The 17,638-nt window shown below is 40.3% G+C and overlaps 1 protein-coding gene across 1 annotated transcript; it reads left to right on the top strand.

Moving 5' to 3' along the window:
• Window positions 1–9,303: 9,303 nt before the first annotated feature.
• On the top strand, window positions 9,304–11,111 carry LOC131649314 (uncharacterized). Its single transcript, XM_058919079.1, has 2 exons — window positions 9,304–10,122; window positions 10,197–11,111. Exons 1-2 carry the CDS (start codon window positions 9,304–9,306, stop codon window positions 11,109–11,111), a joined length of 1,734 nt encoding a protein of 577 aa, XP_058775062.1.
• Window positions 11,112–17,638: the final 6,527 nt, after the last annotated feature.

Genomic DNA, 17,638 nt, shown 5'->3' with positions numbered 1-17,638 from the left:
TCTTATAATTTGGAGGGAGAGGATCAGGAGGGGGCCTTGCTTCAGCTAATTGAATCAGTTTTTGATCAAGCAAGGCGGCGAGAAGTTGGCTATAGGTCATTGGTACACGATCATACACCCTTTTTGGCCTATTCTGTCTCTGTTGACCTTGTCTCTGTTGATAACCTTGTTGTTGTTGAACATATTGCTGATACGGAACCCAAGGTTGTTGACCAACAGGTGCCACATAAGCTTGAGGAGCGGTGGCGTTCACTTGATAGTAGGGAGCTTGATCTTGAGCAGAAGCAGCACTAGTCTCACCTTCTTTCTTTTTGATGAAATTACCTTGAGGTTTTTTGTACCCATATGGATTAGCAGCAGTAGCATTGGCGGGATTCTGGATCTTACCAATTTTCAAGCCATTCTCAATTCTTTCACCAATCCTAACTAGATCGGAGAAGCCAGAAGAAACACTACCCACCATCCTTTCATAGTAATGTCCTTGAAGAGTGTTCATGAACATATCAACCAGCTCGGATTCAGAAAGTGGTGGATTAACTTGAGCAGCCATTTCTCTCCACCTTTGGGCATATTCTTTGAATGTCTCATTGGTCTTTTGTGCTTGATTCTGAAGTTGCAACCTAGTCGGTGCCATGTCGATGTTGTATTGGTATTGCTTGAGAAAGGCATCATACAAATCCTTCCAAGATCGGATCCTATTACGCTCCAGATTCATATACCAGTTCAGAGATGCCCCAGACAAGCTATCTTGAAAGCAATGGATGAGCAATGGTTCATTGTGAATGTGAGAAGCCATCTTACGACAGTACATGATAATGTGGCTCTTCGGACAGCTTAAACCCTTGTACTTTTGAAAGTCGGGAGTCTTGAACTTGGGAGGAATAACCAGATTAGGAACCAAGCACATTTCTTCAGCGTTCATCCCATAGGCACTAAAACCTTCGATAGCTCGGATCCTTTCCTCAAGAATCTTATACTTCTCAGCAGATCTCTCAACAGGTTGAGCTCTTTCAGCAGTTGGTATTGGATGCATTTCTGGATTAGCAAATTGAGGACCACAAAAAGCAGGATGAGGAACTTCTGAATGAGGAGGTGGAGTAGGAAATGGGAAAACAGGCCCATTCATAGTTGGCACTCCAGAGGTTAAGGGCATGGACCCTCCTTGGTTTGAAGCTCCAAGAGTATCAGCAGTCATGAAGCTAAATGGCATTCCGAGAGTAGCATTAGTCCTTGGTTGGAACTCAGGTGGATTAGTAGAAGGTGGAATGACATCAGGTTAACTAGCAGCAGCTTGATTAGCATCAATGGGAACCTCTTGTGCAACAGGAATCCTTTCATTCCTCAAAGCTTGGAGGGCTTCCAAAATAGCATCAACCTTAGTTTTCATTTGATCCATCTCTTCTCTAATGGCAGTTTGATCTTGTTCGTAATTCTCCATGATTCTTCTTCTGTGAGCTCTTGTCAGATATCGGTGTGGAGGAATCGTCTTGACTGATCTGATGGAGAGAAAGAGGTAAGAGTCTTGGTAACCATGAATGCATATGCATGAATGCAAAGATGTTAATGAAGATGCAAATGTATCATAAATCGGGATCAAGGATCAAGGCCTCTTGGATAACAACTTCTCATGGTCAATAAGATATGGTCGAATCCTCCAGATTCAGAGGTTCGACGTTGCTTTCTGGATAAACAGCTTGTGCATAAGTCAAAGATGGTCGAACCCTCCAGATTCAGAGGTTCGACGTTGATTCTGATAGATAGCTTTTGCATAAGTCATATAAGGTCAAACCTCCATATTCAGAGGTTCGACGTTGATTCTGATAGATAACTGATGTAGAACTTCTGTATAAGTCAAATGTCCCAGGATCAAAGGTTCGACGCCTTTTTGAATGCCAGGAAAACCAATAGTCACCAACAGAACATGCACCTGTAAAGAATATGATTCCCTCCCCACTCACGGGTGAATCTAGGTCAGGGTAAGGTCATGAAACGCAGTATACGGTCCGCCCGAAGGTAAGCATCATCACAGCGCGGATGCGGGTGACGATAATACCTCCGTTTGAAACCACTACTCTGCTCGTAGTCACATAATCCATCCCGAGACGTACACCTCGAGACAAACTATGCTCCCACTCTATCCTAGGGTCCCTAGAGTGCACTCATAGCCTGTGTATTGGGCCTTTTACCTCATAGAACATCCCACGCAACCTGCAAACAGAGAGAAAATATGTGGCCCCCACGGGGACCCATAATATAGTCCAGATGCATGCGGAAAGTAAATATGATATGCAAACAGAAATAAACATGATACGAAAACATATATACACAGGATGTAAGCATATAAATAAACAAATAAAAACACCCATAGAAAAGAAACAAACAAAGGCTAGGATCGACTCACTAAGAATGGACCAGCACAGGTCTATCACATCCCCAGCAGAGTCGCCAGCTGTCGCACGCTCGCGAAAAATGAACAGAGTCGCCACCGATATATTTATCCCATAAGGGAAAGGAATATCAGAAAACCCGAGATGAATAAGAACGAGGTCTTTCGACCAGAGATAGGGTACGGAAGTCGGTTACGCGAGGGGAAGGTGCTAGCACCCCTCGCGCCCATCGTACTCGATGGTATCCACCTATGTTTGTTCTATTCTAAGGGTGTATAAATCTAAAGCTTAATTACTAAGGGAATGCATGCAAATGAAAGAAAAAGAAACACGGGGAAAATAAGGTTTAAATAGTTGTGCTCGTTCAAGCCCCGCGACTTGATGCCTACGTATCCCTTTCGGGAATCAGAGCGCCGTAGTTCGGCTCTTTAGTTTTTGTTTGTTTTTGTGTTTTTTAGTTGAACAGTTACATTCGCACTCCGCTGCTCGACCTCTGGAGTCTTAAGCTGGGAATGGAGCGGAAATAACGTGTCCGATTAGGAGAAAGAATGCCCTGAAGGCAAGAGAAAGAATGCCTCGGAGGCGAGAGAGATAAATTTGGTTTGTGTCTTTTAGATGTAATTCCATGATGAACAAAACCCAATACAAGGCTTCGCGTCACTTCATTACTTTGATTTAGGTCTGAGCCTTTATTAAGTATTTTAAGTGTTTTTGATTGAGTGTTTTTTAAGGGATTTTAATCTGCGAGTTGAATCACATAGAATGTATGATGTCAAAGAAACAGATTAGGGAATGAATCCCACTCATTTCTCTACATGGATAGAGAAACAGATTAGGGAATGAATCCCACTCATTTCTCTAATAATCGAGAAACAGATTAGGGAATGAATCCCACTCATTTCTCTTTGTAGTGATCGAGAAACAGATTAGGGAATGGATCCCACTCATTTCTCTCTCACTAAGTGTTCGAGAAACAGATTAGGGAATAAATCCCACTCGTTTCTCTCCCACTTTTAATGTGATTCGCCTCTTCCTTTGTTAAGTGTTTTAAAGTTGAAAAGGAAAAGAAACAAAACTAGCCTAAGATGAATAACTAGCCTAATGTTATGAAGGGAACTTCTAAGTCCTAATGTTGTCATGGTTTCTACCTAAAGTTAGGAATTAAAGAGACATGAAAATAAAGTCACATTAGAAGCAAAATTGAGAATGGTACAATGGTACAAAATTATACGCAAGCATGAAATAGCAAGTCAAAGATATAGTACAAAAATGAAGTAAAATAGTACTATTTTTTTATATTGATTTTTGTGAAAGAAATTGAATTACAACAAGTAAAAAGACTAAAAACAAATAGCCTAAAAACTAATATTTTTTAGTGATTATTTTCTAAGTCAAAAATTGTATTAAAGGTCTAAGAGAATAATGGAAAAATTAGCAATTAATCACTAAAAGAAATAGTAAAAGAACTAATTAAAATTAAGATTCTAGAAATTGAGAAAGATAGAAACAGGGGGTGCAAACTGAATGTGGCATCGTGACTAGCAGTAGGGGCGATAGACCCTAAAGGCAAAGCCCAACAGGGTTATTCTTTTGTTCATGTTTCTCTATGGCCAAAACAGTCAACACGGGCCTCAGGGGGGTGAATCAGCAAAAGGCCCAAGATTATTTTGTTTTCAGATTCTCTTGTGTTAAAAAAGTGTAACGGGCTCACTGTGGGGTGCGGTTAGCGTGGCCCATAGAAATGTTTGCATTGATCCAAATGAATTCAGATTTTGTTTTTTCTTTAGATTATTATCAGAAATTAATAATAAAAATAAAGTAAAAATTACAAAGAGACATGGAATTGGGAATTAGGGTTGAAGGGATTAAGCTGTTTCACCTCTCAGAAGCGCGTTCTTCTTCTTCTTCGCTCACGCGACGGCGACGGCGACGACCTTGGCCTTCCACCGCTCTCTTCTCCGATTAGTTCCTTCTTGAATTCTTTCCGCTCACGATTTCTCCGATTCGGATTCACAAATTGGAAATGACAAATCCTTAATCCAACCAACTTCACAACCCTAACGAGAGATTGAAGCGTGAAACGGTGAAGATCGAGGCTTTGGTTACGAATGCGTGAAATGAGCGCAATTGAGATCAAGCGTTGGTTCAGGTGACATCAAACTCTTGCTTCTATCTTCTTCTTGATTCTTCTTCGGTTTCTCCTTCTTCTACTTTCGTGTTCTACTAGCTTCTTTCTTGCTTTGTTCTTTTTTCTGAATTTCTGAAATTGTGTGTGTTGTCGAATGGTGATGATGATGTAGAGAGTTGAAGAAGGTTGGAGGTTAGAGAGAATTGAAGAGAGATGAAGATGGTGAGGTCTGAGAGAATGATCTGAATGAATGGAAGTGGTTGTGAGGTATGAAGAGCGAAGGAAGAGAATGGAGTGGAAGATGAAAAGGGAATGGTGAAGAATGAACCGAGAGAGCCCTGAATCAGTGATGAAGCTCTGTTATATAGAGAGGGAGAATCTCATTTCTGAAGGTTAGTTCTTATCTCTGATTTTCTGTTACAATTGTGATATCCATTCTGTTAGTTCTGTTAGGCTTTTGTAACTGACTTTGGTAAGTTAGTTAGTAAGTTACAAGGTAGTTAGGTAGTTTGTTAGTTAACAGTTAGGAAGTGGAAACTGACAGTTATAATTCTGTTTTTCTGTTAGTTAGGTGGTTAAGAAGGTTAGAGGGAAATGTTGAAGTTAGGTTAGTCACAATTCTGAATTGTATACAGGGCTGCAGCTAGAACTTAGAAAATTTCCCTCTTTTGGATTTTGTTTGGTGACTTGTTGCACAATATTGGTTTTGCATTGTGAACATGTGTGTGATGCAAATTTTGTTTGAATGCTGCAGGTTAAGGAGCCGTTTGCAAAATTGAAGCTTGAGATAATGAGAGTCTTATGGTTCTTATGTGAGATGATGTATGCAGGTAGTTCTCCACACTTGAAAGCCAAACAAAGTCCATGGAAGCTGAATATTTATGCTTGTTCAATGGAGCTTATGAGCTTATAGACCTCATGTTCAGAAATCATCTTTTCTTATTCCCTGCTCCAAAATTGTAGAAACAGTAGAGTATTGATAAGATCCGGAATGTCTTTATGAGATCTCTTTTCTTTTTGTTTGATTCTGTTTTGTAACTTATGAGAAACTTGTATGACTAGGAACTTTGTGTGTCCCTTAATTTGTAAAGTGATGTAACTTTGTTGATTCTCACTGGCATTGAATGAAGGTTCTTCTTCTATATATTGTATATATTTTTAACTTGAACTCTAAGTGAATCCCTGTCATATTGTTGATTATTGTTGCTTGGTAACTTCGAACGAAGAGGAGAGCCTTAGGAACCATAGAGAATGTTAATTATTAAATATCCTTGATCCCAATACCAAGTTTTTGATTAATGATGCATGATGTGTGAAATGACCTAGTGGATGAAATTGTGAGATGCATAAGCCAATTAAGAATAATTAGATGGGCAAATTTTGGGGTGCAACAGACAGGATACTAGCCTTCATCATACCCGGATTTCTATATTGCAATCTGAAGCCGGAATTTTGAACCTATTGTATTCAGTGCTACCCAGATATCCAGAGTTGCGAGAGACACTCAGTCTCTCACCATATCACACACATGACACATCACGCTATTGCATCCACCTCACTTCATTCGTGGAGAATCCTAAAGTCTATTTCCGAAAAAAATGTATACGATCTTTTATCGAAAAGAAAAGAAAAAAAAGAAAAGAAAAGAAAAATGATGAAAAGACTTTAGGATTCTCCCAATGAAATGCATTCCGCCATATCATTTAACATGCATGTTCATTTATTTTCAGGAACTTTTGGCTTTGTCTCCGACCAACACATGGCTCCACCAATGAAGACTGGTAGACGCAACCTCTCCTATACGTTCCCGAATCCGAATCTGGAATCTCTTGAGTGTTTAGCAAAGAAGATTACGCCAGATGAGTCGACCAAGTTCCGAGAGAAATATGGGTATATTCTGAGCCTTCTCAAGATGCCATTCACCAAGTACGAGCAAGAAGGAGTTCATACCCTGCTTCACTTCTACAACCCTTCTCTTCGCTGTTTCACGTTTCTCGACTACCTCTTGGTTCCTAGATTAGAGGAGTATTCGCTTTATCTGGGTGTTCCGGTCAAAAAAGAAGAAGTTCCGTACTATGGCACTAGGGAGGCCCCTACGTCCGTTGAAATTTCTAAGGCTCTTTATTTGAGCAAGTCGGTTGTGGAAGCAAACCTCTCCAAAAAAGGGGGATGTCTTGGTTTTCGTATGGAGTTTTTGGTTCAAAAGGCTTGTGATGCTGTTGAGGGAAAAGAATGGGACACATTTAGGGCTATCCTCGCTCTAAGTATCTATGGTATCATGATGTTCTCAAACGTTCCTAACTTTGTTGACATGAATTCAATTCATATATTCATTCTGCAGAATCCGGTTCCTACACTTTTGGGGGATGTTTACCACTCCATTCATCACAAGAATAGTCAAAAGGGAGGTTCGATTAGATGCTGTGCTCCGTTGTTATATCGTTGGTTCAGGTCACATTTGCCTGAGCGTGGTGCTTTCGTTGATAATAGGCACACATCTAAATGGGCTGAGAGGATTATGGGGCTTAGGGCCAAAGATATTGTATGGCACAACAGATCTCTAGATGACATGGAAGTTATTATGAGTTGCGGAAAGTTCAAAAATGTACCTCTCATGGGCCTTAGAGGCGGAATCAACTATAATCCCGTCCTGGCTAGGAGAACATTTGGATATGCTTTTATCAGTCCCCCTGAGCAGACAGAAATTGCTGAGAATATTTTCTATCATTCAGCCACCGACAGTGGGCAGATGGCAGAAGCTGTACAAGCTTGGAAGAGTATTTGTTGGAGAGATAAGAAACATTTTGGTCAGAGAGATTGTGCTACTTACGAGGATTATACTAAGTGGGTCGAATCTGTGGTTGATGCTCAAGGGATGCCTTTCCCTCCTAAAGATCCTTTGTACCCCCCTGCTGGTGAACAACCCAACATTGTCTCCATGCCTCGTTATAACCAAACTGTGGATGAGAATCGAAGATTGACTGAACAGGTGGAAACAATGCATGTTAAGATGAATAATGCTCGGCAAGAGAAGCTTTCCGCACTCCATAAGTTGAAATTAAGAGAAATAGAGCTCGAAGAATTGTATGCTAGAGGGAGTACTTCCCAAAAGAGGCCAAGGATGACTGTAGGTGCTAAATCCACCGAAACCCAAGAGAAGAAGATGAAAGAGCATTACGAGGCTCAGTTGGCAGAGTTGACTGAAAGGCTCCAAATTCAGACTGAAGAAGCTAGCTCAGAAAAGGCTCGCCGTAAGAAAGCGGACAAGCTCCTGCTGGAACGCCAAGGAAAGATAGAGAAATGTTATGAAGAGATCCGAAAGTTGACAAGTCAGGTGAGAGAAAAGGATCAGAGTAATGCTCAAGCTCAAGAGGAAGCCAGGTATTGGGAGCTGAAGAATCGCCACATGGAGACAATGCACTTCAGAAAAGACCTGCTGATTCAAGAAATCATTAAGAGGCCAACCCGTGTTGAGACCAAGAAGCTCTTTGAAGAAATGAAGACCTGGAGTGATAAGAACATCGGAGAGAGCCCCCTCCGTCATGTGGACATGGGATATCCCGCTTAGCGATGACTCTGTTATTTGAACCACCACCAGACTTGTTGGATGGGGTTCTTGGTTCCATTTATTTGTTTTGTTGGCTCATGAGAGCGGATTGATTTGTGATTCTGATTATGTCAAGAACTTGGTTATAAATCTAATGGAGTTTTTCTTATTCATTTTGGTGGTATCTCAGTTCCTTCTATTATTTTGTGTTGTTGGTTTGAGACAAAGCTAAAGTTTCCTAAAAATAATAGAACATGACATATCCATGCAGACATGCATTTCATGCATTCATACACATGACAGGTACACCAGATGGTTTTCTTGCTTAACTGACCAGGTTTTCTCTTTCAGCAATTGCACCTCCACCTACACATCGCTACTACACAAGGGCTAATCATTCACTGCAAATGGATCAGTTAAGGGACGATCTTATCCAGATGAGAACTCGGGTTACTGCTCAGATGGCTCAGTTCATGGAAGTCATGCAAAACATGGCTGATCGCCAAGAAGAGCTCAGAATCAGGATGGACACACTTGCTCAGGTTGTTGCGGACCCCCCGCAAAGAAATCCTGCTGATATTCGGGTCAATGGTGAGCCTGTGATCGGAGGACCTGGTGTAATTCCTCCTGCTGCTAATCAAGGTAATCCTCGTGGGCCTCCCCAGCCTACTCCTGAAGGAAAAACCACACAACAAATCAGAAGGGCTGCTGCTATCCCCGTGTTGGAAGAGGACCGACATGAAGAATTGTTTCCTGAAAGTGAATGGGGACTTCCACATGATGCTGGAAGGATGTTTAGAGGTCTGGAAGAGAGGATGAGGGCAATGGAAGGCCAAGGACTTGGTATGGATATCAGTGATTTGGGTTTGGTTCCTGGCGTCCGTGTGCCACCGAAATTCAAAGTACCTGATTTTGAGAAATACAAGGGGAATACTTGCCCTAAGACACATGTCCGAGCTTACTATCGCAAAATGCATGTATACTCTGAGGACGAAGGACTGTTGATGCATTTTTTCCAAGGTAGCCTGACTGGGGCATCCTTGGAATGATATATGAGGTTGGAGAGAACTCACATCTGAAGTTGGAGGGACCTAGTTGAGGCCTTCGTGAAGCAGTATCAGTATAATGTCGACATGGCCCCGAATCGCACTCAGTTACAGAATCTAGCCCAGAAAGCCAATGAGTCCTTCAAAGAATATGCGTAGAAATGGCGCGAGTTGGCAGCTAGAGTCCAGCCACCTATGTTGGAAAGAGAGATGATGGACCTGTTCACCAACACTCTGGAGGGCCAATACTACTCCGCCTGCTCTGCATCCTCGAGTTTCGCCGAGTTGGTTATGATCGGTGAACGAATTGAAAGTGGGATTAAGGCTGGCAGAATACAGAATCCCAGTGATGCTAGTTCCTCCTCTGGGGCTGGTGGAAAGAAGCCATACAGTGGGTTTGCCAAGAAAAGGGAAGGAGAGACTAGTGCTGCTTACTATGGTGGAGGCAGAAATCAGGCTCATCAACAAGTAGCCGTTGTGACTATACCAAATGCTCCCTTCCAACATCAACAACAAGGGTATCAGCCACGTCAGTATCAACAACGGCCGAAAATGCCAGAAAGGGTTTTCGATCCGATCCCGATGACATATGCTCAAGTATTGCCATATCTCCTCGATTTGAAGTTAGTACAATTGAGAACTCTAGCCACTCCTGCTAAGTTGCCCTCTAATTGGGATGCCAACGCAAGATGCGAGTTCCACTCTGGGGCACCTGGGCACAATATTGAAAATTGTAAGGCATTGAAAAATCTGGTTCAAAATCTTCTCGACTCTAAGGCCATTGAGTTTACTCCTACTCAAGGACCTAATGTTGTTCAAAATCCCATGCCTCCCCATGGAACTCATGCTGCAAATGCCATCGAGGTTGTTGAAGACGCTCACCTGGTCAAAGATGTGACCGAATTGGGCTCTCTGTTGCCATTATTGAAGATAGAACTATTAAGGATGGGTCTATACTCTGATTGTGGAGAGTTCTGTACCGATTGCACGACCATTTCTTCAGTTTGTGACAAGGTGAGCGTGTGCAACGTCCCGAAATGGTTGAAAACGCAGTTAATGTGGCATCCATCCCGTATACTCCTGCCAAGATTCCAATTCCTGCCAGGGCACCTCCTTTGGTTATTACACTTCCTGGCCCCGTCCCGTATACTAGTGAAAGAGCAATCCCATGGAATTATGGGGGAGAAGTTTTCTACCAAGGGGCCAAGTATGAGGTCAAAGCGCCGGTGGAGAAAGAGGATGTTGATAATGTTGTGGGCATTGGAAGAATGACGAGAAGTGGTCGTATTTTCAATCCTCTCCAGAATACTCGCGATGACAACGCAGAAGCTCTAGCTCAAGCAAAAGGGAAAAAAGTGGTAGAAGATACAGTGGATCAGGGGCAAAACTCTAATTCAGAAGATACTGTGGCCAAAGAGATGGAAGAGTTCCTAAAGATCATCAAGAAAAGTGAGTATAAAGTGGTTGACCAGTTGAGTCAAACTCAATCAAAGATTTCGATCTTGCAGTTGCTCTTGTATTCAGAAACACATCGAATTGCTTTGCTAAGACTTTTAAGTACTGCTTTCGTCCCTCCAGAGATCTCAGTGAATCAACTTGAAGGGGTGGTGTCAAACATCAATGCTGGTAATGGATTGGGATTCACCGATGCAGATTTGCCTTCCGAAGGTAGAAACCACAATAGAGCCTTGCATATATCAGTGGAGTGTAAAGGGACTATGTTATCACGTGTTCTCGTGGATAATGGATCTTCTTTGAATGTGTTGCCGAAGTCGTCCTTGATGAGGCTAGATTATTCTGGTGTTGAGATAAGGCCGAGTGAATTGACGGTGAGGGCCTTTGATGGGTCAAAGAGATCAGTATTTGGGGAGGTTGACTTGCCGATAATGATAGGCCCTCAACTCTTCACTATTACTTTCTTTGTGATGGATATCCACCCTTCTTACAGTTGTCTCCTGGGACGTCCATGGATCCATGCTGCTGGGGCCGTGACTTCCACATAGCATCAGAAACTCAAATTTGCCACCCAAGGAAAGATAGTCACAATATGTGGGGAGGAAGAACACGTGGTAAGCCATCTTGCGTCCTTCAGGTATATTGACGTGGAGGGAGAGGTTCACGAGACGCCGTGCCAAGCCTTTGAGGTTGTCCAGACTATCAAGATCCCTTATGTTGAAAATAAGAAGTTGGAGGCTCCCATGTCTTCACTAAAGGAAGCTAAAGCTGTGGTTGAATCTGGTCATCCTGAAGGGTGGGGCCGAGTCTTGGATTTACCGATCAAGCAGGATAAATGTGGGATTGGATATCAGTTGGGTCAGAGTTCATCTAATGAGGTCCCCAAGAAGCCCGGAACCTTCGTTCCGATCAAGTTCTCTAGTGCTGGCATCGTCAAGGATCATATTTGTGCTGCTGATGATGATATGGATAGCGATTATGACATTGAAGAATGGATCGAGCCGTGTGTCCCAGGACAGAAGCTTCTCAACTGGTCGTCCGAGGACATCGTCTCAATTTCTTCTGATCAAGAGTAATACTGTCTGTTTTTGTTTATCATACAATAATTCCTGTGTTCTGCCCAAGACACAGTGAACACATGTAGGGCATCATTTGTTGTTTTTCAATGTTAAAATCATTAATAAAAGGACGTTTTTGCATTCAAACATTTTGTTCCCTGTCTTTCATTTTTACTTTTACATTTGTTTTAACCAAAAAAAATAAAATAATATAAATGGCAACGTTTCTTATTCATAATCATCCCTCCATTCTAAAATAAAGCATAAATCATAATCCATGCAGATCCACCTCTCCTCCAGATTCTGTTGATAACGATCTTGCTATGCCTCGTTATGACTTTGACAAACCTATCTACACCACCGAAGAAGGGGATGAAGAAGATTGTGAACTCCCTGATGAGTTGGCCAGATTATTGAAACAAGAAGAGAAAGTGATCGAACCGCATCAAGAGCCTATTGAGACGGTGAATCTTGGTACCGAAGAGATAAGAAGGGAGGTTAAGGGGCTTCTTTGAATGAGGATGTGAAAGAAAAGTTGATTGGAATGTTGAAAGAGTATTCTGATATCTTCGCTTGGTCTTAGGAAGATATGCCTGGATTAGATACTGATATTGTTGTGCACAAGTTACCTCTTAAAGAGAACTCTCCGCCTGTCAAACAGAAACTCAGGAGAACGCGTCCTGACATGTCCAAGAAAATCCAGGAAGAGGTTCAGAAACAGTTTGATGCCGGTTTTCTTGCTGTAACAGTTTATCCGCCATGGGTCGCCAATATTGTACCCGTACCTAAGAAAGATGGGAAGGTGCGAATGTGTGTCGACTATCTAGATCTGAATAAGGCAAGCCCGAAGGACGATTTCCCGCTTCCTCACAATGATGTATTGGTAGATAATACTGCTCAGTTCTCGGTTTTCTCCTTCATGAACGGTTTTTCTGGTTACAATCAAATAAAGATGGCGCCCGAGGACATGGAAAAGACAACATTCATTACGCCTTGGGGCACCTTTTGTTACAAGGTCATGCCATTTGGGTTGAAGAATGCTGGGGAAACCTATCAAAGGGCTATGGTGACTTTATTCCACGACATGATTCATAAAGAGAGTGAGGTCTATGTGGATGACATGATTGCAAAGTCCCATACTGAAGAGGAGCACCTTGTCCACCTGAAGAAATTGTTTGAAAGGTTAAGAAAGTTCAGGTTAAGGTTGAATCCTAATAAATGCACCTTCGGAGTGAGATCAGGAAAGTTGCTTGGTTTCATCGTGAGTGAAAAGGGTATTGAGGTCGATCCCGCTAAGGTAAAAGCTATACAAGAGATGCCTGAGCCGAGAACTGAGAAACAGGTTCGTGGGTTCCTGGGAAGGTTGAATTATATTGCAAGGTTCATCTCACACCTTACCGCCACGTGTGAACCTATCTTCAAGCTGTTGAGAAAGAATCAGGCAATAAAGTGGGACGACAATTGTCAGAAGGCATTTGATAAAGTTAAAGAGTATTTGCAAGAGCCTCCAATCCTCATGCCTCCGGTGGAAGGTAGACCGTTGATTATGTACTTGACGGTCCTCGAGAATTCGATGGGGTGCGTGCTGGGTCAGCATGACGAGTCCGGTCGAAAAGAGCACGCAATTTACTACCTTTGTGAAGACAATTTTTTCTACAATTTGGTTTTGATGAAGACAAGATCTCAATTGCAAAAGGAATGGATCAATTCATATGAAAGCATAAAGATTCAAGTATTTCAAAAGAGTTTAAACTTCATTGATCAAAGATATTAAGGTATATAATATACAACTCTCTTGATGCATAAACAAGTGTTCTCAAACATTCATACATGTTCCATAATATTTGCAAATCATTAGAAAATCATTCAAGCCATTAAAAATGAGTTTTTGGCATTTTTTGCATGTGGGAACCGAGTTCCAGTTTGGAGGAACCGGTTCCCAGATCCCACTGCCCAGCATATTTGCGCTTCATCATGTCCAGGAACCGAGTTCCACATTCTGGGAACCGGTTCCCCAGTTCAAAATTTCAAATTTTTTTAACGTTGCATATAGGGAACCCGGGTTCTGTTTTAAGGGAACCGGTTCCCACGTGAATTTTTTTGAAAATTCAGAATTCTTTTCATTCTTCAAAAGGTACCTCTTCATCTTTTATTCTTGCACCCTTCCATACAAAATAACCATTTGTAAAGGTGTCTTAGAGGCTATATATTTCAGATTTTTAGATTTTATTCTTCACCTCTTTCATTCAAATAATTCAAACAATTCAAGTGTCCATATCTTTCACAAAAATCATCAAGTGTCCATACTTCATTTTTATTTGAAACTTTGTTCATACAACTTTCACTCAAATACCAAAGTTTCATATCATACATCCATTGAACACTTGTTTATCATTAAAAGGAATTATATGCTTGAAAGGGAAGATCAATCCAAGATTGATATATTATTCATCTTCATAAATTCTTGTATCATTCAAAAATTATTTTTCCTTACTATCCAGGATTGTTGGAAGTAAGTGTTGTGTTTGAAGAGGATTGTTCTTCATTCACATTAGTGTTGTTTGATCTTAAAGGTGTTAAGAACCTTTGATCACCCTATAGGTTAGATAGTAGGCATAGGCTTGTACAATAAATCTAACTATAGTGAAATCTCTTTCGTGTTTGAAAGGGGACTGGAGTACTCTCGGATTGTGAGGGGAACCAGTATATATCGTTGTGTTCTTTATCTTTCCGCATTTACCGCTTTCATCACCATTACCAAGATAAAGATACAAACCATCAAAAGCCTTCAAATACTTAACAAAAAAAAAAGTTAGTAAAAACATTCTCATAAAACCGATTATTTTTAAAAACCTAATTCACCCCCCCTCTTAGGCGCACTCTTATACTTACATTTGGCATCAGAGCAAGTTATAGGTAACTTGTTCCTAAAGATCCAGAATGGCTTCCGCAAATCAAAGACCGGTTTTCAAAGATGGTGGTTCTAACAACAAGCCTCCATTGTTTTGTGGTGAATATTTTGACTTTTGGAAAATCCAAATGAAGGCTCATCTAGAAGCACAAGGAGAAGAAGTTTGGGAGGCTGTCCTACAAGGTCCTCATGTTCCTACAACGGTTGTTAATGGTGTTGGATCGGAGAAACCTAAAGCGTCATGGGATGATAATGATAGAAAAAGGGTTCTTGCTGACAAAAAGGCGATCAGTCTTCTTCATGGTGCTCTTAGTATGGATGAATTCTTCCGAATATCAACATGTATAACATCAAAGGAAATTTGGGATACTCTTGTAGAAACTCATGAAGGTACCGCTGAAGTAAAAAGATCAAGGTTGAATACTTTAAGCCAAGAGTACGAACTGTTTAGAATGAAGCCCGGAGAAACTATTCTCGATTTGCAAAAACGATTCGTACATTTGACAAATCACTTGAAGGCACTTGGTAAGACTCTTACTACCGAAGAACTTAATCTTAAAGTGCTCAGATCTTTGACAAGGGAGTGGCAACCAAAAGTGACGGCGATATCCGAAAAGAAGAATTTATCAAAACTTACTTCCGCAATACTATTTGGAAAACTTCAAGAATATGAGACAGAACTTGGAAGATTGGAAAAGCATGAGAACTTATTGAAGAAATCCAAAGGCATTGCATTAAAAGTAGATTCAAAGGAAAGAAAAATGAAAGATACATCGGATGAAGATGAAAACTTCATGCTTCTTGTAAAAAGGTTAGGCAAATTTTTTGGTAATAAAAATAATATTGATAATGCTAACTTTGTTAAAAGGAAGAAATTCTCAAAGCATAAGGATAAAGAAGCATCCACTTCATCACAAGAAGTAACATGCTATGAATGTGGGAAACAAGGACACATAAAGCCGGAATGTCCAAAACTTTCTAAGAATAATGGATTCAAAGGCAAGAAGGAATTCTTAAAGAAAAGGGCCTACATAGCATGGGAAGATAATGAAGTAAGTTCCTCATCGGACTCCGATAGTGACGAAAGTGCAAACCTAGCACTAATGGCATCACACCACTCCGACGATGAAGAAGGCGAGGTTAGTTATGATGATTCTCTTTTTAATAATGGTGCACAAGGTGCAATAAATGAATTGTTAAATGAATGTAAAATTCTCTATAAAACTATCTCATCTCAAAAGAAGATAATATCATCTTTAGAAGAGAAGGTTAAGATAATTGAAGAAGAACATAAAAATGACAAAGAAAAAATGATTAGTGTTCAAGAAGATAATGTTGCATGCAAGAATTGTGAATCACTTTCCTTCCAAATTGTCCAATTAAAACGTGTTTTAGAAAGATATGAAAAAGGGCAAATTGGATTGGAAAATGTTCTTAGCACACAAAGATACTCCAATGATAAGAGCGGACTTGGTTTCTCTAAATTTGATAAACCAACATCCAACAAGACTATCTTTGTCAAGGCTAGTAACCAACCAATTCAAGAGAAAGTGATCAAGCCTAAAGTAATGCAACATTATCCTAAAAGGAAGAACTTTGTTCAAAAGAAATCTTATCCTCCTAGATATAGAAGTAACTTTGAACCTACTTGTTTTTATTGTGGTATTATTGGTCACACACCCAATGCTTGTTATGTAAGGAACTTTAGTGTTCCTAGTGGACATTATGTATGGGTAAAGAAAGGAACTAACTATGATGGACCCAAAGCCATTTGGGTACCTAACAAAACTTAATTTGTTTTGTAGGTTTGCTTGAAAACCACTTCAAACCTATGGTATCTAGATAGTGGTTGTTCAAAGCATATGACGGGAGACTTAAACCAATTTTCAGATATAAAGTTAAAGGCCAAGGGTTTTGTAACTTATGGAGACAACAATAAGGGAAGAATTCTTGGCAAAGGCAAAGTTGGTGCACCACCTTTCACATCCATTGAAGATGTTCTTTATGTTGAAGGACTAAAGCATAATCTTCTAAGCATTAGCCAACTTTGTGACAAAGGCTTCAAGATCAAATTCACTAAGGAAGAATGCTTGATCATCGATGAAGTCACCAATGAGGTAAAACTCAAAGGTACAAGAATTAATAACATTTTTATGATTTCTTTAAATGATTTATCTTTGAAAGTAAAATGTCTTTTGGTAAACAATAATGAATCATGGTTATGGCATAAAAGAGCAGCCCATATTCATATGGATCATTTAAATAAATTAACCAAACATGATCTTGTTATTGGCCTACCTAAGATAAAGTTTGTCAAAGATAAATTATGTGATGCATGTCAAAAGGGAAAGCAAACCAAATCATCTTTCAAACCAAAGAATGTGGTGACTACAACAAGACCACTTCAATTGTTGCATATGGATCTATTTGGTCCATCAAGAACAAGAAGCTTCGGAGGTAATGTATACGCTTTAGTTATTGTTGATGATTATTCTAGATATTCTTGGACTTTGTTTCTTGTGCAGAAAAGTGATGCTTTTAGAGCCTTTAAGAAGTATGCAAAACAAATCCAAAATGAAAAATCATTAAAGATTGTATCCATAAGAAGTGATCATGGTGGAGAGTTTCAAAATGCATCGTTTGAAGAATTTTGTGAAGAACATGGTATCTCTCATAATTTTTCAGCACCAAGAACTCCACAACAAAATGGAGTAGTCGAAAGGAAAAATAGGTTTCTAGTGGAACTTGCAAGAACAATGCTTAGTGATGCAAATCTTCCTAAATATTTTTGGGCGGATGCGGTTAGTACGGCATGTTATGTTGGAAATCGAGTAATCATTAGACCTATCTTAAAGAAGACTCCATATGAACTCTTCAAAGGAAGAAAGCCAAACATTGCTCACTTTCACATTTTTGGATGCAAGTGCTTTGTTCTAAACAATGACAAAGACAATCTTGGTAAGTTTGATGAGAAATCCGACGAAGGTATATTTCTTGGTTATTCTCTTTCTAGTAAAGCATATAGAATTTATAATAAAAGAACTTTAACTATTGAAGAATCTATGCATGTATCTTTTGATGAGACTAACACTTCCAAAGAGGAAAT

Source organism: Vicia villosa, linkage group LG2 (genome assembly GCF_029867415.1).
Source record: "Vicia villosa cultivar HV-30 ecotype Madison, WI linkage group LG2, Vvil1.0, whole genome shotgun sequence".
NCBI classification, from domain to species: domain Eukaryota; kingdom Viridiplantae; phylum Streptophyta; class Magnoliopsida; order Fabales; family Fabaceae; genus Vicia; species Vicia villosa.
Note: the sequence above shows the minus strand (reverse complement) of the source record. Positions and strands in the feature narration are given on the sequence as shown.